Here is a 23,301-nt window from a genome sequence, read left to right on the forward strand (position 1 = left end):
CCATCTTGGTGACTTAGGGTCAGGGCCATCACTGGGCGATATGCACATAGATCACAGTCACATGGGCACAGCCTCTTTTTCTACATCACTCATTAAAGCAGGATTGCAGGTGAGGCCCTCTGGTGGTGCGAGGTCTAGTGCAGGTGCACAGTTGGCACAGTCCGTGTGACGGCTCTGCTTGGGGTTTTACTTGTAATTTTATTGCTTTTCACCGTGTTGCAGCTTTTGAGACTGTGGCTGTTTTCCAAACTGCCTACTACACTAGCAGTACCTACTATTTTGGCTGAAATTCAGTATGTGGTAGGTAGTATACAAAAACTTGCAAAATTTGCAATGAGCCAAAAACGCCTGGATGTCTGATCCAGGAAAATTTCTCAGTATGTAACAGACCAGTCTACCCCGCATACTGTTTCCCACAATGCATAGCGCTAACACTGTCTATGCCGGTGGCAGGTTTTGGTGAACTACTGCCATCTACTGGAATGAGTTGGCATTACAACTACAATACAACAACACTTTAGTTCGACAGTTTGTGAGATAGGAATGAAATAATGAAAAAGAAACACAAGTAAATCTTGTCACTTCCAGTCGAAAAAGAGGTGTTTACTTCTACAAATTCATTAAAGCCCATATGAACCACTAATTCACTTTTTAAAACATACATGGATTTCAAGAAGTGTTTTTACAATCAGATTTATTTTCAGTTAACGATATAACTTTTGGTGTAAGATAGGAAATCAAGTATGATGATTCTGTGTGATATGATTAAGAAAATAACTAAAATGCTGAGATCTGCCCATAGATTGTTTTATACATTTATAATAAAGGCAAAAAAAACCCCCACAAAACATCATCTGTAGCTCCGCCTGACTGGAAACCAGAGTAGTATACTACAAAACAGACCCAACAGAACAGTCATACTACATACTACAAGCAAAAGCAGTAGGCAGTATGTAGTGCCTACTACATACTATATTTACGTGTAGTACGTAGTAGGTGGTTTAAAAAACAGCCATAGTTTTTTAAAGAAAGACTATTACTTCATCATTATTTTTTCTTATTGTTTATGATATGCCTTAACTTGTGTCAATCAGTTGTTACTGCAGTGCACTGCAGGTCTTTAAAAAAATAACAAAAAAAAAAATGATGAAAAAAAAAAAGTACACTACAATCAGACCTGCAGTTAAAGAGGAAAGCTTTGTAAAAGGATAAACACATTTTCATTTAGATTCTACCTGGTTGTGAATTTTATCTTACAGGATCAGCGTCTCTGCTAACCAAAGGATCATCGCTCTACCACACGACAATCGACAAGTCCGGCTGTTCGACATGAACGGCGTGAGACTGGCCAGACTTCCACGCAGCAGCAGGATGGTAAGAATAGAAATAACGAAGTATACATTTAGTGAATCATTTGGGAATAACAAATATAGAAAACGTTGGGGGTGAAAGTTCTGATTGTAGTCTGATGCATAGTAGTCTTAGAGAAATAGTTCCTCCTCCTCCTTCAATCAGAACAAAGATAGCAATGCCCAAAATGTCAGACTTGAGATGTCAAACAGGCTAAATCTACTATTTTAATGTTAAAACAGAACACTGAACTGTAAATGTTTTTGTGTGTGTGTGTGTGTGCAGGGTCACAGGCGTATGGTTTGTTGTACAGCGTGGAATGAGGAGAACCAGTCGTGTAACCTCTTCACCTGCGGCTTCGACCGGCAGGCCATCGGCTGGAACATCAACATCCCCGCCCTGCTGCAGGAGAAATGAAGCCACTGACGCACAAACACAACAGACACACACACACTGACGCAGGAGAAACACTGTCATCTGTGGCCTCTGTGTTTAATCTGTGAAGCTTTTTAGTTGGCATGTTTTCCTCTCACTTTAGGCTGCTCAAGTGTGTGACTGTAACAGTAGTTTATTGTTTTTAGGAAACTAATGTTAGCGGTATATGATCAGTCTGGTCCCTATTTTTACACATTTAAGGTCCACAACAAATTTCTTTAGCCTACAGAGGTGAATCAGGCTGAAGAGACTGGGAAACAATCCTTACAGTTTATCAAATATTCCTATAAAAGTTTTTTTCTTTGTCGCTGAGAAGCTCTGGTTGTTGTTCTGACTGAACATTTAGATGCCTTCATTTTTTCAGGAACAGTCTCTAACATTTCTTTTTGAGAAGATGCCAGCCTCCATTTACAAGAGTAATCATTTAATCTCTCTGAACAAAGGTGCTATTAGTTTATCACGTTTCATTGGTTGGTTTGATCGTTCCTCCGAGTGATTCTTGTGACAAACCACCGACATATAAAGCATGGACGTCATCTAAGCAACGTCCCATAATGGCTTTTGAGGAGGCCCAAAGATGATGGCGACCATATGGGAAAAGCTAACTCAAGCTAACCCCTGATTAATTTAGAAACAGGCATAGAGGTGGAGTTGATGGTAAAGCTTTCCTTCCTGGGCTAATTGTCCACGCCCCTGATCGCTGTTAGCCTCAAAGCTCCTGTGAGGAGTGTAAACTAGTTCTGAAACAATTGTTATTGATCCAGATTCTTTTTTTATGACCTACAACATCATGATCTACAACATCAAACTCAACCATCAGTTTAAGGTTGACTGTTTTTTTGTTGATATATATGACATGTGATGCCTCTGCTGCTGCAAGGAGGGGTGAAATTTGTGTCAGAAAGTGGTATTTTGGCATAAGATGCACATTTTTGCCCACAGGTGGCACCAAAAATAAGACAAATCAGATGTTCCTCATTCGCAGCTTTGGTAGGATTAAGAGTGAAAATCAACAGTTATTAATCTTTCGTGAGCATCTGCTCTGCAAAGGATTTCATTCAAGTCATCACAGCCTGTTTCACTGCTGCTGGATGCAGCAATCTGAAGCTAATCCAGAGGTTTTGAAACCTGTTTGTTACTAAAACCCTGAAAATGTGTAAGAATAGGATTCAAGATACAAAAAACCTGAATAACCCTTTAAGTTCTTTGTTCTCAACTGGTGGGGCAGGACTTTGAAGTGGGTCTGATAACCCTTTTTCAGTGAGTCCTGGATGTGTGCCTGATAAAGTCTGGTGCAGCTTTCTTTTGAAAGACGTGCTGATATGATGCAGTGGTAGGATAGTTGTTTACGCTCCAGCACAGGTGGTAGTAATGCACCTTAACGCTGGTTGTTAAATGTGAAATAAAGAAGTTTGGGATGAGGTTTCTGTGAAGGAGTCAGTGGAGGGTCCAGAGGCTTGACCAGCTGAGAACCAGAGCTTTGTGTGATGTTTATAGTGTGTCTGAGGCCACAGAGCTGCTCTCCTCTTTCCAAACCCCTCTCTCTTATTAGCATGAATCGTGAATTGTGGCTAAGCAGATCCTTAGTTTCTTTTTTTTTTTTTTAAGTCTGTCATATTTGACTCCACAGTCACCAGCTGCTGCTCACCTCACTATTAAGTTACTGCTGAAATGTTGCATGTGGATACACTCAGTTTGCGATGTTACCTGTAAAGTTCTACTAGTACAGTAATGAGGCCTGCAGAGCTTGTAGTATAAGTTATAAGAAGTGATGTATATATACATATATATATTATGTTGTGGCCTCATGAAGTGACCTGCAGGTTGTTCAGTTCCTGGAGTTAGTGTCTTACAGTTATCCGCCTCTTTTGGGCGGAGTTTGGCAGAGATAACACGGTTCTGTGAAATGTTTGTACCCATTTATCCAGACTTTGAATATTTTTCATACCATGAAGCAAACATATCATGATGAAGCCTGCCAGATGGCCCGTGCAGCTCACAGGCAGCGGGGTCGTTCAGTTGTCTTAAAACAGGATCTGCTGTCCTGAGTGAAGGTTTGAATACCTGTCAACCTTTTAATGCTTTCAATCACCTCCAGCCTCCATATTTCAACTTTGAGTTGTTGATATTTCAAATGTATGATACTGTAACTCTGCCTTGTTCCATGTTTACAGTAGGTTTAAGTTTTTATTCTTTGCTTTATTCTGCCAAGTGTCACGAGCATAGCAATAACAAGAAAACAACTGCACTCTTGTGTCCTCTGTAGGTGTGTGAGTAGGATGTGTTCAAACGATTATACTCTGTACATGTTTCAGGTTAAGATGTCGCTACTTCAGCCATAATCTGCGCCTAAAAGCCCTCGTGTCAGTGATATACAAACCCACCTCTCCTCCAGCCCCGTGCTGCTGTAATCCCAAAGTGAACTTGTGTGTTTCTGCTCGTTCCCATGCTTCAGAAACAGCCTATTGATACAATGTTCGTGTGTTTACACTCTGCGTTAAAATCTTGAGCTGTTTTCAGACTAAAAAGGAAGCAGATATGCAGCTTGGGTCACTCACACAGCAATTTCTTTGTGTTTTCACCCATCAGTAAGAGAAAATACACAAATATTCACTCTGGTCGGATCCCAGGTTCTCCATATCTAGCAAATCACGTCAGTTTCAGTCTGACTCGTTCTACAAACCATTTTACTGTGAATGAATCCGAACAAACAGGCTCAAATAATTTAACATGATGCAGAGTTTCAAAAGCCTGAACTCTCTCATGTCTTTTTTTTTTTGCAGCACAAGGTTTTGGCGACGCAACCTCTTGGAAGTTTTGCCTTAAAGTGAAAGAAGTTTCATCTTTGCGCTGCCTGTGTTTATTTATTCATGCTCCTTTGTTTTTGGTCTGAACACAGCTGAAGCCTTTGCTTTACCTCTTGCTGTAAATGTTGCTTTTTAGTTGATCCAAATACAGAAGCAATAACCCAGATCCTCTGTGTGTCTGCTGCTTACAGTGAACTTTTGTTTCCAGTAAATATCATGTGAAAACGAAGAATCACAATAGTCCAACTTTTATTTGGATACATGGAACTTTGCTCAGTTTTATCTGTGCATTATACTTAACGGGAAGGTATGCTGTAGATCAGTCATTCTCCAATTGTTTCAGATTAAGGACCACTTATATCCCCCCAGAAAACTCAGACAAAGCAAAAAGCCCCTGAACAACAGCCCAGATAGAAAACGGATGTACATGACAATGTTTTTAGAATAATTCTTCTCATTGTTTTTTTTTTTTTTTTTTTTTTTTTTTTTGTAAATATTTTATGTAAAAAAAAAAAAAAATTTACTCATGGTTTTGGCTGACCATCAAAACCATGGGGCACTGGCACACCACTGGTGGTCCCTGGACCACAATTTGAGAAATATTGCTGTAGATGAAAGTCCTTGAATGGTTATAATTTATCTTGTTTAATTCAGCTGCTGTGAAAGAAAGATGAAGCCCAGCCTCAGAGACTAAAGTTAACGCTCATGTTAAGTTGTGGTTTAAATATAAAAGATCTTTAGTATAAAATAAAATTAAATAAAATTTAAAATAAGGGATACAAGATCATTATTATGAAACATAAAATGCTAAGTATAAGATATAAGTTATAAGATTTAAAGCCTCACTTATCAAATCAAATCAAACTTAATCAATATAGCACTTTTCTGACATATTAAAATGCATCTCAAAGTGCTTCACACAAATAAATAAAATAACAAAATAGTGAAACAATAAAAAATGAAAGCTGTCCCTCCCTCCGTAGTCCACAGCCACAGGGAGCACTGCCACAGAGACCTCTCCCCACAGCCTGGACAGACCAGGGATCTCCAAGACGACATCCCCGTGGGCAGACCAGACACAACTCTCGGTGTGGAGGGCCCCTTGAGGAAACACTGGAGCTAAAAACTAAAAGATTAAGACAGGCAGTAATGATGACCATTAAATGCAAAAAGACTTATAATATAAATATGTTAATAATAAAAATAGAAAAAAAAGATCAATAAAATAAAATGAAAATCATTAAAGGCATAAGAATAGTAAAATAAGATGGTAAAAGAAATCAATTTAACGCCAAATTAATCTTAGACTTAAGGGACAAGGTCAAAATAAAAAGATGTGTAAGACAGAAAATCTACTTTTTGTCAGTTAAAAATTCTGAGGTAGATAATTAATTAAAAGTAATTAAAATAGTCAAAATAATTCCATGAGATTTTAAGTCAAGATTACAAGATGAAATGTTTAATTTTGAGAAGTCAGCCTTGTAATTAATACATGAAGAAGATATAGATTATAGGTTTATTGAAAGAAATGAAAGTTTAATTATTGACTTATTTTTAAAGTCTAAAATGGACCCATGTAAACTTGAGTGCTGGAAATGATCTTGCGTTTGCTCTAGCTAGGGATGAATGGACTAAAAGTTGGCTTCGGGTTTTTCCTCAAACAGTCAGGCTGAGTTAAAAGAAGCAGGAAATCTAATTGAATTGCTTTACCGCTGCATTAATAAAACATACATTAGCCTTATCTCTTCAAGTGTTGAAGAACTCTTTGTGTCTACACAGCCGATGTTTCTCCAGTTCATTCAGAGAAATCAATCTGTCGCCTGCAGATATCTGTGTTATTTTAATCTGCAGGTGAAATGAGAAGTCCAGCTCACCCCTCGTACCAGGAAAACTCTGAGGAAATATGATTTTAGATTAATACATTAAATTATTGTTCACCAGATTAAAATGGTGAAAAACTGGATCAAACTTCATCCCCTGATCTGTTTCTCTATTGTGTCAAATGTGATTTCCTCTTTTTACAGCCTGCTGTGTCCCCTTTTCATCTTCTTTAACACCAACCTCAGCCACCCTCTTCTTTAGCTCTATATGATATGTATCAGTTATTAGAATCAGACTTTAGAAATCTGGACGTAAACCCTGCTGCAGAGAAGAGTAATGATGTCTTCTGTCAATGAAAGGGAATCCAGAAGGTGGGTGAATAATATCAGTGTTATCCGACACCAGGCTGATATAACACTTTGGATTACTAATTTGCATAGCATTTCATTGTTACACTCTTTTCTTTTTTAAGAGCATATGTCGGCTGCACTGATGGATAGAATTCACAGGCTTCCGCTGTAAAGTGTGGTTATTCTCCATGAAGTGCTAAAATCAGTGAGAGTACACATGATTAACTTCTGCAAAAGTTTTTATGCTTGAGTTAAAAAAAAAGTTAGCCAGAAGAAGAAAGTTCAGACATTTTCAACACATAAATATACCCACCCCGCCATGAGTGAGCTACCACCTTATCGCAGTGGAGGAGTTTGTGTGTCCCAATGATCCTAGGAGCTAAGTTGTCGGGGGCTTTATGCCCCTGGTAGGATCTCCCATGGCAAACAGGTCCTAGGGGAGGGACCAGAGAAAGTGTAGCTCATAAAGACCCCTAATGATGAGCAAAAACAATGGTACCAGTTTTCCCTTGCCCGGATGTGGGTCACCAGCACCCCCTCCTGGAGCCAGGCCTGGGGGTGGGGCTCGATGGCGAGCGCTTGGTGGCCGGGCCTATTCCCATGGGGCTCGGCCAGGCACAGCCCGAAGAGGTAACATGGGACCCCCTTCCCGTGGGCTCACCACCCCCAGGAGGGGCCATAGGGGTCGGGTGCAGTGACTTGGGCGGCAGCCGAAGGCAGAAACCTTGGCGGTCTGATCCTCGGCTGCAGAAGCTAGCTCTAGGTACGTAGAATGTCACCTCTCTGGCGGGGAAGGAGCCTGAGCTGGTGCGCGAGGTTGAGAAGTTTGGGCTAGATATAGTCGGCCTCACCTTGACACATAGCGAGGGCTCCGGAACCAGCCTTCTCGAGAGGGGTTGGACTCTCTTCCAGTCTGGAGTTGTCGAGGGTGAGAGGTGGCGGGCAGGGGTGGCGATATTCATTGCCCCCTGGCTCGGTGCCTGTACATTGGAGTTCACCCTGGTGGACAAGTGGGGGGACGGATCCTGACTGTTGTTTGTGGCTATGGTCCAAATAGCAGTTCAGAGTATCCACCCTTTTTGGAGTCCTTGGAGGGAGTGCTTGAGAGTGCTCCGTCTGGGGATTCCCTTGTCTTACTAGGGAACTTCAACGCTCACGTCGGCAATGACAGTGAGACCTGGAGGGGCGTGATTGGGAGAAACGGCCCCCTCCGATCTGAACCCGAGTGGTGTTTTGTTGTTGGATTTCTGTGCTTGTCACAGATTGTCCATAATGAACACCATGTTCAAGCATAAGGGTGTCCATATGTGCACTTGGCACCAGGACACTCTAGGCCGCAGTTCGATGATTGACTTTGTAGTCGTGTCATTGGACTTGCAGCCGCATGTCTCGGACACTCGGGTAAAGAGAGGGGCCGAGCTGTCAACTGATCACCACCTGGTGGTGAGTCGGCTCCGATGGTGGAGGAAGATGCCGGTCAGACATGGTAGACCCAAAAGTACTGTGAGGGTCTGCTGGGAACGTCTGGCAGAGTCTCCTGTCTGAAAGCCCTTTAACTCCCACCTCCGGGAGAGCTTCAACTGTGTTCCCGGGGAGGAAGGGGACATTGAGTCTGAATGGGCTTTGTTCTGTGCCTCCATTGTTGACGCGGCCAATCGGAGCTGTGGCCGTAAGGTGGTTGGTGCCTGTCGAAGTGGCAATACCCAAACCAGCTGGTGGACACCAGCGGTGAGGGATGCCATCCAGCTGAGGAAGGAGTCTTATTGGGCCTTTTGGCATGTGGAACTCCTGAGGCAGCAGAGGTTCTGGACCACCATTCGGCATCTCAGGAGGTGGAAGCAGTGCACTGTAAACACTGTGTTCAGTGGGGATGGTGCACTGCTGACCTCGACTCTGGATGTTGCGGATCGTTGGAAAGAATACTTTGAAGACCTCCTCAATCCCATTGGCACGCCTTCCTTGGAAGAAGCAGGGCCTGGGAACATAGGGGTGGGCTCTTCTATCTCTGGGGTTGAGGTTGCCGAGGTGGTTAAAAAGCTCCTCGGTGGCAGGGCCCCAGGGGTGGATGAGATCTGCCCAGAGTTCCTTAAGGCCCTGGATGTTGTGGGTCTGTCGTGGCTGACACGACTTTGCAACATTGTGTGGACATGGGGGACAGTGCCTCTGGATTGGCAGATTGGGGTGGTGGTCCCTCTTTTTAAGAAGGGGGACCAGAGGGTGTGTTCCAACTACAGGGGATCACACTCCTCAGCCTCCCTGGTAAGGTCTGTTCAGGGGTACTGAAGAGGAGGGTCCATAGGATTGTCAAACCTAGGATCCAGGAGGAGCAATGTGGTTTTTGTCCTGGCCGTGAAACTGTGGACCAGCTCTATACCCTCAGCAGGGTCCTCGAGGGTACATGGGAGTTTGCCCAACCGGTCCACATGTGTTTTGTGGACTTGGAGAAGGCATTCGACCGTGTCCCTTGGGGAGTCCTGTGGGGGGTCCTCCGGGAGTATGGGGTGTCGGGCTGCTTGTTACGAGCAGTCTGTTGCCTGTACGACCGGTGCCAGAGCTTGGTCCACATTACTGACATTAAGTTGGACTTGTTCCCAGTGAGGGTTGGACTCCGCCAGGGCTGCCCTTTGTCACTGATTCTGTTCATAACTTTTATGGACAGAATTTCTAGGCGCAGCCGGGGTGTCGAGGGGGTCCGGTTTGGTGACATCAGGATTGGATCACTGCTTTTTGCAGATGATGTCGTCCTGTTGGCTTCATCAAGCCGTGACCTTCAACTCTCTCTGGATCAGTTTGCAGCTGAGTGTGAAACGGCAGGGATGAGAATCAGCACCTCCAAATTCGAGTCCATGGTCCTCAGCCGGAAAAGGGTGGAGTGCCCTCTCCGGGTCAGGGATGAGATCCTGCCCTAAGTGGAGGAGTCTAAGTATCTCGGGGTCTTGTTCTTGTGTAAGGGAAGGATGGAGCGAGAGATCGACAGGCGGATCGGTGCAGCGTCTGCAGTAATACAGACTCTGCACAGGTCTGTTGTGGTGAAGAAAGAGCTGAGCCAGAAGGCAAAGCTCTCTGTTTACCGGTCGATCTTCGTTCCCACCCTCTCCTATGGTCATGAGCTTTGGGTAGTGACCGAAGGAACAAGATCGCGGGTACAAGCGGCTGAAATGAGCTTCCTCCGTAGGGTGGCCGGGCCCTCCCTTAGAGATAGGGTGAGGAGCTCGGCTATCCAGGAGGAGCTTGGAGTAGAGCCGCTGCTCCTCCGCGTTGAGAGGAGCCAAATGACGTGGCTCGGGCATCTGATGAGGATGCCTCCCAGACACCTCCCTGGTGAGGTGTTCAGGGCACGTCCCACCGGGAGGACACCCCGGGGCAGACCCAGGACACACTGGGGAGACTACGTCTCTCGGCTGGCCTGGGAACACCTCGGGATCCCCCAGGAAGAGCTGGACGAAGTAGCTAGGTAAAGGGAAGTCTGGGCTTCCCTGCTTATGCTGCTGCTCCCCTGCAAATCAAAACCCTGAGTGATAGTCCATGGTGAGAATATCTCAAAGGAGTTCTACTGGACTGAAACCTGGTGACTGTTGGAGTACAGTGAATTCATTGTCATGTTCAAGAAAGCAGTTTGAGATTATTTGAGCTTTGTGACATGAAGCGTTATCCTGCTGGAAGTCTCCGTCAGATGATGAGTGCCAAGAAAATATCCCCCACACCATTACACCTGCCTGATGCAAGGCAGGATGGATCCATGCTTTCAAAGGCGGTGAGTCAATTACAGTGCATTTAGCCACTCCTATACACCCAATCACGTTCACTGTCTGAGCATCCATAAAATACATTGTGGAAAGTCAGTTTTCATTCAGATTTTCATAAGTTTAAAGTTCAAAATGATAAAACAGTGTTTATGGGGTACATGCAACTTTGACGCAATGTATCCTGAAAGACAGGGTAACAGGGTATTGTTTTTACTCCTTCCTAAGCCATATCTCATCAGGGAAAAGTGTCTTCTTTGGCTAAAATTGTACGTTAGACCACAACATCAACTCAACATGAAAAAAATTAACAAGGATGTCAACATCTGTTCTCGGGTAAGTCAACATAATTTTTGAGGGAACATGTTGTCAGTGCTGGAAAGAAATTAAGTTATCTGTTAGAGCCACCTCTGCAGTCTGATGGATGCTTTGGGTTTTTCTCCTATTTGTGTTGTTCATCATGTCTCTTTGTTTGATGGGAGTTCATTGGCCTGTTTTGTTCTAGTTTTTGTTCTTTGGTGATTGTATATCTTTGTTAGCTATAGTCCAAAAGGCTCTAATTAAACTAACGCTAGCTTCTGGAGCTTCATTTACTTGTCCGTACAAAAGTTGGCAAACATTATGCTGAATGGTTCACAGTGAATACTGTAGCATCAAACTAACGGAGAGACACCCTTGATAAATATGGTAAAAAGGCTGTGATGTTTTTGTCATGACTAATGATGATCCTCTATCTTGCTGTCTGAGATGGTGATGGCAATGAGATGTGGTTTATCAAGTTTGCTTTGGGATCTGCACATTTTGGCTTCACCACTGAGGTTTTTATTGACCTTCTCAACAATAAAATAATTTACATATCCCTTTAATGCTTAGTTTACATCCTTTTGTGGCTGTGATGATGGGTGACAAAAATCATCAATGGCATCCCGTGAAATGTCCCCTACCATGATGCCTTCTACAACACCTGTCACTGAATGTTGATTGTTGTCTGAGTGAGTGGAAGGGGCGTGGCTTAGCCATAGGTCAATTGATATCATCTGGCAAAAAGTGGGATTACCAGGCATTACATATCCTGTTTATACTGCAGCCAGTCACTAGGGGGAGCTCTGTATCTTTTGGCTACCCTTGTTGTTTGTCCTTTTTTTAACAGTCGTTAAATAATAGGCCTGAATGACAAAGACTGGAACCTCACTTTCCACCTCTAGTGTTATAATAGTGTTAATACTACTACTATACCTACTACTACTACTACTACTAATGATAATAATGATAATAGTATCAAAGGCTCAGATCCTAAATAGAAAGCAGCCATCATCTATGAATGTTTTGTTTCACACGTTGAACTGTGTCGTATTTGATGCGTTCTGTCTCTCAGATTTGGTTTTCAGCAGTGTGTCTGTGTCTGTGAGGGAGCCTCACCTCTCTGTCCTCGTCCATTAGATTACGGCTGCCTGACTGTGACCGGCCGCCGGAGCAAATTGTCAATTATGATGTTTATTGTCGAGCACACAGTCGACTCCATGGCCTGAGGAAGGAGGAGAAGGGAGAGAGGGGGGAGCTGCTGAGGAGGCACACCTCCCACCTCTCCTCTTCTTTTTCTTCTTCTTCGCTTCATTCTTCCTGCAGGCTAATTTGGTGTGTGTGACACCTGCCACCGAGCCTAACAGAGATAACCATTTCCCCGTCGATTTCCCCTGGGAGAGACGGGAGGAGGAGAGGTGGATGGGTAGCCCCCTTTAATATTTGTGCTGCAGAAAACGAACCAACACCTCCCCAGCAAATCAGATATGTTCCTCAAAACTGTCCAGACGAGGTAAAATTACAAGATTTTGTGTTTTTATTCACATGTACAGTACAAACATTCACTTTTTATTTGTTACTGAAGTGCAATGTACAGACCTTAGCAGCAGTTCTTCATAGACTTTAATTTACATCATAATCAGACATTTTAGGATCTCTGTCACATCTGTGTCAACATCTTTTGTACATTTTGTTTTTACATATTTACACTCTGAGATACTATATTGCCATTCAGACATGCCTTATATTTATTATCTCTCAAAATAAATCTGTAGATCTGTGTTTATGCTGAATGCAGCTGTGATGACAAAGATGAAAAGATATGAGGAGCGCTGTTTAGCACGATGTAATGAAGTGTAATCAGACTGTTCTGATGCTCGCAGGCAGACTTACACAGGTTCTGGCATCACATGGACTTTGATTCCCTGGTTTGGATCAGATCATAAATTTGGTCATGTGTGTCGTTCGGCTGTGTTGCATTTGTAATGTTATTCACTGTGCAGCTGTGTGAGTGTGTGTGAGCAAATAGGGTCTCCTCTTTCCTCACCTCCATCATCAAAACAGACCAGTAGGGGGAGGTAGAGGGAGGCAGGGAGTACAGTCTCACCTGAACTGGGCCTAACTAGATAAAAAACATTGGTGACAGCCTGGCTCACTCTCAACATCTGTACCATCCGTTTTCCTGCTTTAGGTTGAGGGACATTAGGGGCCATGTGGTAGCTAAGCTAAGCTATCAATAGAGCATAAACGCTTGGATGAGCAGGAGTACTTTATATTTATTCTAAAATCAACCCGAGGAGCTTATATTCTCCTGTCCAGGCCTCATATCATCCTTCAGATAGCTGTCTATAAAAATCCTAATTGAGCCATTTTTATCCCGTGCACTGTCCCTTTAAAGCCCCCTTCCAGTAGTCTTGAAGTCTCCTTCACTGTTGCCATGCTACAAAGTTGTGTTGCTTTATCTAAAAGTATAATACCTGCCAACACACCCAATTCCTGTGGGTTCTCCCACTCTTTACCCCATTCCCCTGCTGGGCTCCCATTATATTATTTCTCCCATTTTTTTTTCCAGATTTATCATCACTTTTATACCACTTAAAGGCCTGTTCATTACATAAGTGGAATGTGTCATCAGCCCTGGCAACTCAGCCTGGCAGCATCAAGCATGCGCAGATTTCAGCAGGAAACGTGGGGGTACAAATGATGCTAGCTAGCATGTTAACTGTACAAAGCACAGACAACATGTTTAGGTCGGGAATTGAGGGTTATATATGGATACAGGTTTTTGAATTTTTTGGACCCTAAATTTGATGCAGAAAGTTTTGGTAGAAACCAAAAAGTTCCCCAGTAATGGGGTGAGTTTCTCTTTTATTGTGCGCTGTTAGATTAGCCCTCTGGTGGTCGGCCCGGGTTTCAATCCACCCTACAGCCTCTTTCCTGCATGTCACTCCTGATTCTCACCCTGTTTCCTGACCTACCCACTGTCATCTCCTCACTCAGTGAAGGCAGAAAAATCCTTAAAACATGACTTAAGAAAAAAAGGGGATTTTCCTGATCAGTGTTGCTGTCGTGATGTGGGGACATCAGGTGACTTCTTGCCTCATTATGATGTGGCTTTTTGTATAGAGCAGCTGAAGTTACTCCAACATGTTTATCTCTTAGGCTGAAGCTTTGCACATGTTTTGTTTTGACGTTTAAAATTCCTGCTTTATATTTGTGAGTTAAATATGTAAAGGTATAAAACCGTCTCTTCAGTCTTATCTCTTTCACTTGGTCTGTTTTTATTTTCTTGTTAAGAGGATCCCATTGTTAGAGTGACTTTTTAGCAACTTCAAAGTAAACCTGCGTGATACTAAATATAAGCAGCCATGGCCGTTTCAGGTTAGAGTGGATCACGTTTTCCCTATCTATTACTTTATGGAATCAAATTTTTTACATCACATAACCTTGAGATTTAAAATATTGATGGATAGAACGGTGTTAAATGTGTCCATGTCTTAGGAGATTTCAGAATCATGCTTTTGAATCTAGTTTAAATGCACAAAAATGTCTCTTATGTTCTTGTTTACTCACACCATCAATGTATTATGCAGTTGTGGAGCCTAAGAATTCATCCTTACAATTTTTTCATTGGGGAAAGCTGCAAAAAGCACCATTTGTGTCCTTTTATAAACTTTTATAAACCTCATAGTTTAATTCACTTTATCTGTGTTTATTTTAAATGTTCAGCTGTATGGTAGTTTTTTTTCCCTCCTGTTTGAATGTTTTGGGGGCTCAGCAGGATTCAGGAAAGTGTTTCACTTTCTGTTTGAATTCAACAATAAAAAAAAAATTCAGATCATAGAACATCTGTGTGATACTGGTTTGAAATCCAATATAACAACAAAATTAAAAAAAAAAAACAGAAACCCTCAGTCACTCCTTCGTATCTGTAAAACCTGAATATGAAGCAGAGCCAGAAGTTCTCACTGGAGCCAGGTTTTATTTAGTGTAAATCTGCCTGTGTGCCTCATCTCTAACGTCAATAACATGTTCTTAAGTGAGTCCTGGCTGTAGTACACAACACCTCAGGAGCATGAGAGGAAAACAGGAACATAAAGTCACCACTAGATGTCACTCTCACTGCTTCTATTTCCCTGTAAACTGAGCCGTGCTGGTGAGTTCTTCTTCTGACATCCAGCATAAAAACACCACAATGACAGAACGACACAGTCATGATCGTGATGAACATTTTTAACACTTAATGCATAAAAAACACACACAGTGCATGTTTACATCGTGAGATATGCTGAGACATAACGACAGAGAGAGAGAGAGAGGTGAGAATGTACATGAAGTGAAACCAGAGGATCTTTGTACCACACGCTCTTAGCCTCTCATTCATTTATGGTTCAAAAATGGCCTTTCAAAATAAAAGCCCACAAAGACGAGAGGGCAGGTGGGTTGTAAAACTCTCTCCACCTGAGCTGTTATCTGATCAAAGCTGTCGTGACCACAGAGAGGAGCCAGAGTCGATCGGGTCGACACGGCCTTGCTAATGAGTCATGACCGCACTTATTGACGACAAGGTTTCGATTCAGATGCACAGGCTGAAATTTGAGGTTAAAAAAGACCCAGGAAACTTAAAATCAATTTCCTGAAAGGGGGAAGAAACAGGAAACCACCTTCTTCTCCTCCATTATCACCTCAACCTGAGCGCTAACGTCTGAGAACCTCGCCTCCTTTTCTCTGCTCTGAGAGGTGTGGAGAAAAAAGGTGCATTAACCTGTCGTCATGTCGTGTTAACCTTCGCCGTGCTTGAAAGGCAGAAGGAGAAGAGAGGAAGGAGTAGGAAGAGGAGGAAGAGGAGGAAGAGGAGGAGGAGGAGGCACAAAAAGGAGAGCAGGACAAAGAAAGAGAGGAGAGAAAGGGAAGGAAGTCAGGAGTCAAAAGGTGAGTCAGAGGAGGACCAAGATAGAAACCAGAGAGGAAAGGTGAGGCATCACTCTGTCCTTCTCTTTTTCTGTCTCCTCCTCCTCTTCCTCGTCCTCTTCCTCTATCAGCCGTCACCCTGACAGGGCCGGTAATTGGACGTGGACCTCTTTCTCTCTCTTCTTCTCTTTCTCTGTCCGTCTCTTTCGCTCTCTCCCCCGTGGCTGCGCTCCTCAGCGGGAGCCTCGGGGCCCGGAAATAGCTGATGACAAGATAGCGGCTGCCTTTCATTCTGCTCAAGGTTACCCCACCCCTCCATGACAGACGATGAAGAAGAGGAAGAGGAGGATGAAGAGGAGGAGGGGGAGTGTAGGGGGTATTAAGGTGTGTTTGCTTAAATGTGTGCACCTAAAGAAAGGGCGAGTCCAAAGGATGAGTCTGTCTTTTATGTCTGTTTTCTTTTCAGCCCGTCCAGGTGACCTTCCTCTTGTCGCTTTTCACATCCGGAAACACACACACACTAACACACATGGAGACACATCCTCACACACAGGGCTGCACCCTAAACGTCACTGGTTTACATCAAAGGTAAAGATCCAGCTCAAACTCACATTTTGTCAGCTGAATTTTGAGTTTTTCCTACATCATCGTACAAAAGCAACCTAAGAGAAAAAGAAACAGACAGACGGTCCACTTTTATAAAACGTTTCTAAAAGGTGACAAAATATCCAACTCACCTCTTTCAGAAAACTCAAGAACAGCAAGTGATTCAGAAGTGAAGAGTTTTGAATGAAGCTGTTTCAGGTCAGGGAGCCATATTAGAAATGTGGACTGTGACTTTATATCAATCTGATAAAGATCAGAAAGGCAGAGCTAAGACAGGTCGGTTGAATCTTGGCTCCCACCTGTCACACCCAAAAAAGTGTCACTCTTTGCTTTAGCATGACCAACATCTCTCAGTTCGAGAAGTGCAACCCCTGGTAGATATGAGCTTGATAGACCTTTCTGGTGTTAAGATGAGTAAAGGCTCTGAACAAGTCTCTTTGACTTTTAGAAGCAGCCTCAAGGGGAGACTCAGGGAACTGCATTTTTTTGGCTCATAATTTTTCAACTCCGGAGTTTGGCTGAAAACAACAATGGTATGCTAGTAAAAAAGTTGTGCAAATAAAATTATTTGTGCAAGAGAATTGTGAAGTCAATATTAAGATGTGATCTTTGTCGGGCAATGTGAATAACTCAACTGGCTGGCCTGAGTTCTGGCGCTGTCCCCAAGCGAATCCTTTACACCATTACAGCCAATCGGCCTGGAGCTCCTCTGCTGGTATATCACATGAAAAACTGACTAGTGTTGAGTCCGATTTTTTTTTTTTCTGCGTCTATTTTGTCCGTATTTCAGCACGCTTCCATGAAGCTTACGGCTATGGACCAAACAGAGCAGTACCACTGGAAACTGTGGGGGCAGTGTTGCTGTTACTACCGGATACAAAGCTTAAGGCCATGTCCACACATAGCCAGGTATTTGGGAAACCGCATATATTTTTATACGTTTACGCCTGTCGTCCTCATGAAACCGCAGCTTTACTTCACTAAGAATGATGTTTTCTGAAAACAGAGTTTTTGGTTCTCAAACGTCACTGCTGATTGGCTCATTCTGATTGGCTGGCATGGGTTTTACGACAGGAAAACACTGCCCATCATGGGTTTAGCGTACTTGGAGCCTCACTCACCGGTGGATTTACCCACTGTGTGTGGACAAAAGTATTTTTTAAAACAAACAAGGGGGGGATACTCATTTTTGAAAATACCCGGCTACGTGTGGACGTGGCCTTAGTGAGACACAAAGAAGAAATGACAATGGCGGAACTTTTGCGATGTATTTCACTGCCTCACCGACCAAATGCCTCCTACAACGCTGTCTCCTTTTTTGTCGTTTATGTGAGCGATACATTAGCAATAACTCCTCCACAGTTGCCATGTTTGTTTTTCAGTTTCGCAGTCATTAACTTTTGATTCTAGGCTGACCCCGGGCTGCACGGTGGTGCAACGGTTAGCGCTGCAGCCTCACAGCAAGAAGGTCACCGGTTCAAATCCCCAGCTTGGCCGGTGGGTCTTTCTGTGTGGAGTTTGCATGTTCTCCCCGTGCATGCGTGGGTTCTCTCCGGGTACTCCGGCTTCCTCCCACAGTCCAAAAACATGCTTACCAGGTTAATTGGTCACACCAAAATTGTCCCTAGGTGTGAGTGTGTGCGTGCATGGTTGTCTGTCTATGTGTCAGCCCTGCGATTGACTGGCGACCAGTCCAGGGTGTACCCTGCCTCTCGCCCAATGATTGCTGGGATAGGCTCCAGCCACCCGCGACCCTAAACAGGATAAGCGGTATAGAAAATGGATGGATGGATGGGCTGACCCCCCTTCCCCAAGTGGATGTATTGGGTAACTGCAATGCCAATGTAAAGGACATATGAAAGTATGTGAGCAGTGACTGTACTGGACAGTTACATTTTCCTACCTAAAGGGAGGATAAATGGGCCTTAAGTTGAATCATCTGTAGAGTACGGGAAACATTAGCTTGCCTGAGTGTCCACTAAAATGCACTGCAGAAAGTTTTGCTTGGTTTTTGTTTCTAAGGCAAGTCAAAATCATATTTGAGGCAACTTCTTGTAACTTTGCTGGAAAGAAATACGAAGTCATCTTTAGCATGTCTAATGTTAGCTAATGCCGTTGAAGAAAGCCCCTCCCTTCTTGTAAAATTTCTCTTGGTACACGTGACTGAAGCAAAGCATTGGTGCTGAGTTGAGCAAGCAAGCACCAATCATTCCTGTGTTTAAATGAGCACATTTTTTGTGAGTAAATTGTTTTACTTCAGTTTGTTGCTAACAGAGCATGAAGTTTTGCTTTTCCTTTGCATTCTAACCAATGGAGTCATTGTAATGACTCACATGGATAATGAGTGAGTTTAAAAGTCTCTCTGAAGCACAAAATTTGTGTGGATTCATGTAACAGCCAATCAGTAAAAGCTATGTCTTTTTTTCTTGGATATTTGAATTTAAAATCAGCTGAAAGAAACTCTATTTAGTTTTTAGCTGAACATCTGAAAAACCTGATGGAGCTTGGACTTTTATTGTGTATGAATCTACACAAGCGTGTTTTTTTTTAGCAGCATTTTGACACGTTTGTTGCAGATACATCACAGCGAGGTCAGCTTATTATGAGTTTAAAACACTAGGATAAGCCAGATTTCAGCCAATGTGTGACAGTGAAACTGAGACCGAGAAGAGAGAGATCAGAAGCTTGATTTCTGACCCATTACAAATGAACTCTGGTTACTTTTGTGGGAGCAGTAAGAGGTAAAAACTCAGTTAGCTGAACTTCTGAGACAACTCCATTGAAAATCATTAAACTGGTTAGGGCTGCTTGAGGAGTTTGATGTGAGAGAAAAGAGTCAAAGCTTCTCTTGAAAAACCTGATTCAACTGACAAAATTCAGAGTCAGGTACAGCCCTGAGGACACACACACTCATAAAAACACACACAGTAGGTGATGTAAGCCTTGAGTTCAGAGGTCGCAGGTGTTCAGAGGTGATAGAGTGTGAAGCAGGATGAGCATGGAGTCATCTAAGCCTAAAAAAATAAAGATTAAACACACACACTCTGATCTCACACACACACACTCTTCTTCAGACTGACAGCAGGAACTGCTCCTGCTCCGGCGGTTTCTTGACCCAGGTCCCGAGGCCCGTTTCCTGCAGAGATCTGAACCACTGCTGCTTCACTGTCTGGTATGGACGAGCCGCCATCTTAGCCTCGCTGTACATGAGTTGTCTGTCGTCTGAGCCGGACACGTGGATCCCCAGCTGAAGAGGAGGGCGAGGAAGAGGCAGAGAAGAGAAAGAGAAAGTGAGACACATGACGGCAGCCGGGGCAGAGAGGGTAAAGGTTTGGTGAAGGGAGGAGGAGGAGGAGAGCGACTAAACAAAACGAATGAGCCGGCACAAATGCATTTGGGTGGCGTTGGGAGGAGGTCGGGGTGCTGGTGGGGAGGGGGTGATGGGGGGGCTTCAACAGCTGTGTAATCTCCCCATTTAAATTTCACAAGCAATTGAACATTCTCTGTGCTTTTTGTGCGTTTCTATTGTGGCGAGGGGAAACAATGAAGATCGGCGGAGAGACAAGTGAGGAGAGAAAGGGAGCGAAAGTTTCTTCTGCAGATTAGTGCGACTGCTCTTGCGTGGCTCTTATATGCGGCGCGCGGGGAGCACTTAGGGTGGGGGCCTCCTCCAGTACTTCTCCAAATAATTATGGTTTCATAGTCATTATGCTTTAACGGCCTCCATTTGGCGACGCAGGCAGTGTGTGTTACATAAAGTTTCAGGGTGGGAATGAAAGTGCATGGCTCTGTGTGCTGACGTTAAAGATCTGAGCTGCCAGTTTGATAAGACAGCAGATGTTGTATGGAAGGCAGAGATTAAAGCCCACATTTCCTGCTCCACATGTTTGCAGCCTCTCTGTATATGATGTGTCTGTGTGACTGTTTCTGCCTGTGCATGATTCCTCATACTCACTTTGACAACATATATCAGATACCTTCTTGGTCTTGCAGTTGTTTATATTTTGCACAAACAATGATCAGCTGAGGGGAGGTCTTACTAAAGACACCTGACATTGTATTCTGTGATGGCCAGGATTATAGAGCCAGAACACTGACAGTAAGATTCAGTATTGAAAAAGAAATGTGGGATTGTAGAAAAAGTTGAAATTAATTTGAAGCAAGTATTGGGATTGTGATATGTTGGATCAAAAAACAAAATAAAATACACTATTTGTTAAGGACTTTTTTTGATTTTATGATGTGTTTTTCAAAGCCAATACTTAGATATGTTTTTACACAATTTTTTTTTTTCCTGGAGCATTGCTGGTTTTCAGTTACAATTCTCCTTTTTTCAGTTTCAACTTGCTGGCAGTGCTTGAACATGGAGGTGTAGGGGTTAAGGGCGGGGCTTAGAGTACGACAACACATTTCCAGGTTTTCAGGAGAGCGGCCTCTGTCAGTCAGCAGCAACTTGTTGCCCCTGCGGCTGTGATCGTACACTGGACAGTCATGGATGCATGTTCACCTCAAACTCCCAAACCGCTAGTAAGTCGGTATTTTTAGGGGTTTGGGGCGAGGGCACAGTTTTCTACGCTGCCATCCTGCCATCACTCCTCTTTGCTATCTGCTGCTTGGTGTCTGTCCTGAAGTTGCACACACCAGTCTTCAATGAGCTTATAAGGGAGGATACAGCAGTTGGAAAAGTCATTACAAACACACACTTCATAAAACACTGCATGCAATAAAAAAGTAAAAGATCGACCCTGTCACACACATGGATCCTGAAGTCAATTGTTTAGGCTCCTGTAATGGCAGCTCCTACTACTGTCAGTCGCGCCTGTAGCTGTTGAGGAGCTAACTGTACCCGGCGTACTACCGGTAAACATCAGGACAGGTAATTTTGATCCTTTCTCATCATTTCAACTAAAATCTTGTTTTTTTTCAACCCCAAAATGGCCCTAATCTGCTTCTGTAGAAAATAGTGTCCTTGCCCGACCCTAAAAATACCAACCGAGAGGAACGGACTTAGTGGCGGTTTGGGAGTTCGAGGTGAACCTGCGTCCATTACTGAACAGTGTAAGATTACAGCCACAGGGGCAACAAGTCACTGGTAACCTACAGAGACCACAGAAAATTTGGAAGCCCGTTCTTGTGCTCCAAGCCCTGCCCCCTCAACCCCAATCCTTCCCCTCCATGTCAAAACACTGCGAGTAAGAAAGAGAATTGAAACTGAAAACCAGTGATGTTAAAAAGAAACAACAAAAAAAATCTGAATATTGTCATTAAAAAACACATCATAACATCAAAATAATAAAAAAGTGTCTTTGTTCAATGTCTATATTTTGTTTTTCAATCCAACATTTTACAATACCAATACTTGTTTTAAATTCAATTCAATATTTTATATTTTTTATTTTATTTCTACAATGCCAAATTTCTTTTTCAGTACCAATACTGATACTGTCAGTGTTCTGGCACCATGTGGGATGACTTCCTCTCTGCCTGTTGATGACTCCAACCTTGTTCTTTTCCGTCGTCTTGCTCTCACCTTTCTGTTCAGCCGACTCCAGCGGGTGAACAGGTTGTGTTTGCAGAGACGTGAGGGTGTCCCTGAGTCCCGTCTCCGTCCCGTCGCCGTGTTCACCACCTCCAGCTGAGCATCGCCCAGCGTCCAGTTCACGCTCACACATGAGGCCTTCCCTGATGGCTGATACTCCGCGTTACTCAGACCTGCAGGGCAGAGAGAAGAGTCTTTAGGTTCAGGTGATCTTTACTGTGTGAGCAGAAGTTAGCAGTTTACTCTTCCCTCTCTTTCTACCTGAGGCCAGTTCAGAGCTTAAGTTTTGCTGTGTTGCAAAAAGCAGAGTCAACATGGACCTGAAACAGCCCAAACATGAAGCTTTGATACTCAGTGAGAGGAAAGGAGGAATAGAGGAGGACACAAGAGGAACATGTTGCAGCTTTTGCACGAGTGCTTGTTCTAGAAATTTTCTGATTGTGCTCGTTACAACTCTTAACCTTCTAAATGTCCTCAGAAAACTTTTGCGTAGTAAATTTCAGATGTCCAGGAACTTTGGGAGCGAGACTTGCTAGCTGACTGTTTCTGATTGGTAAAACATCCACAGGGTTTTTGTTTCAACATCTGACCATAGAGTGCTTAATAAATGGATGTAGTCTCCAGGACATCAACTGTCTGTTTCTGAGATAGAGTTTTGAAGCAAATCGTGAGCAAGCTCAGCACTAACAGCTATAGGGCGCCTGCCTGCCTGCTAGTCAGCTGAGCTTCTTTTTTTGGCTTGGTGTGTTTGTGGTTTGTAATACTTTCGGGGCCAGCCTCAAGTGGACACTCAACAAACTGCAGATTTTATCTTCTATCTATTTTATCTTATCTATAACATTTTATGGTGTCATTGATGCTGAATGGTTTTTGTTGTTGTCTTACTGCCTCTATTGTCCTGGTGCTGTTTTGCAAAAAGCCTTTTTTTTTCTCTACATGTCACTGGTCTGATTTACATGATCTGTTCAGGTCTTTACCCCATGGTGGGTAGGGATGGATACCTTTCACATTTGAAATGGTACAGTACCGATGCCTGGTACCTGGCAATCGGTATGGGTCCTCAACAGTATCAGTTTTTGTTACTTTTTTGTGCTTATATCAACTTATCTAATAATAAAATTTATATTTTTTACAATTTAACAAATGTATTCTTGCCCTGTGATTGACTGGCGACCAGTCCAGGGTGTACCCCGCCTTTCACCCAATGACAGCTGAGAAAGGCTCCAGCCACCAGCGACCCTGAACAGGATAAGCGGTTCAGAAAATGAATGAATGAATATTTGTTCTTCAATATAAAACCTTACAATGCTGTGTTCCTGTCCAGCATGGAAAATCCACTCCTTCACAGTCACAAGGATGCGTTTAGGTACCTAAACAGAGTACCTTTTGATTTTTTGTGAATCAGTATCCGGTACTTTTAACAGAATTTGGTCGGTACC

General features: G+C 43.3%; 2 protein-coding genes across 5 annotated transcripts in view; one reads left to right on the top strand and one right to left on the bottom strand.

Moving 5' to 3' along the window:
* LOC141807393 (WD repeat-containing protein 37-like) overlaps positions 1-4,758 on the top strand; it is a 29,111-nt gene extending 24,353 nt beyond the window's left edge. For all 3 annotated transcript variants that reach the window (XM_074693366.1, XM_074693367.1, XM_074693364.1), the window contains exons 13-14: positions 1,260-1,374; positions 1,636-4,758. In XM_074693366.1, the coding sequence (XP_074549467.1) occupies positions 1,260-1,374; positions 1,636-1,767 (247 nt within the window). In that variant the 3' untranslated portion in view covers positions 1,768-4,758. The remainder of the gene's footprint in view (positions 1-1,259; positions 1,375-1,635) is intronic.
* Positions 4,759-17,836: 13,078 nt separating this feature from the next.
* The window catches only part of adarb2 (adenosine deaminase RNA specific B2 (inactive)), a 251,188-nt gene continuing 245,723 nt past the window's right edge, over positions 17,837-23,301 (bottom strand). For both annotated transcript variants that reach the window (XM_074692911.1, XM_074692909.1), the window contains exons 9-10: positions 21,854-22,035; positions 17,837-19,570 (exon numbers count right to left, since the gene is read on the bottom strand). In XM_074692911.1, the coding sequence (XP_074549012.1) occupies positions 19,394-19,570; positions 21,854-22,035 (359 nt within the window). In that variant the 3' untranslated portion in view covers positions 17,837-19,393. The remainder of the gene's footprint in view (positions 19,571-21,853; positions 22,036-23,301) is intronic.

This window comes from Halichoeres trimaculatus, unplaced genomic scaffold, assembly GCF_033239565.1.
Source record: "Halichoeres trimaculatus isolate MK-OKI-2021-1 unplaced genomic scaffold, fHalTri1.1 fHalTri1_scaffold_18, whole genome shotgun sequence".
Classification (NCBI taxonomy): domain Eukaryota; kingdom Metazoa; phylum Chordata; class Actinopteri; order Labriformes; family Labridae; genus Halichoeres; species Halichoeres trimaculatus.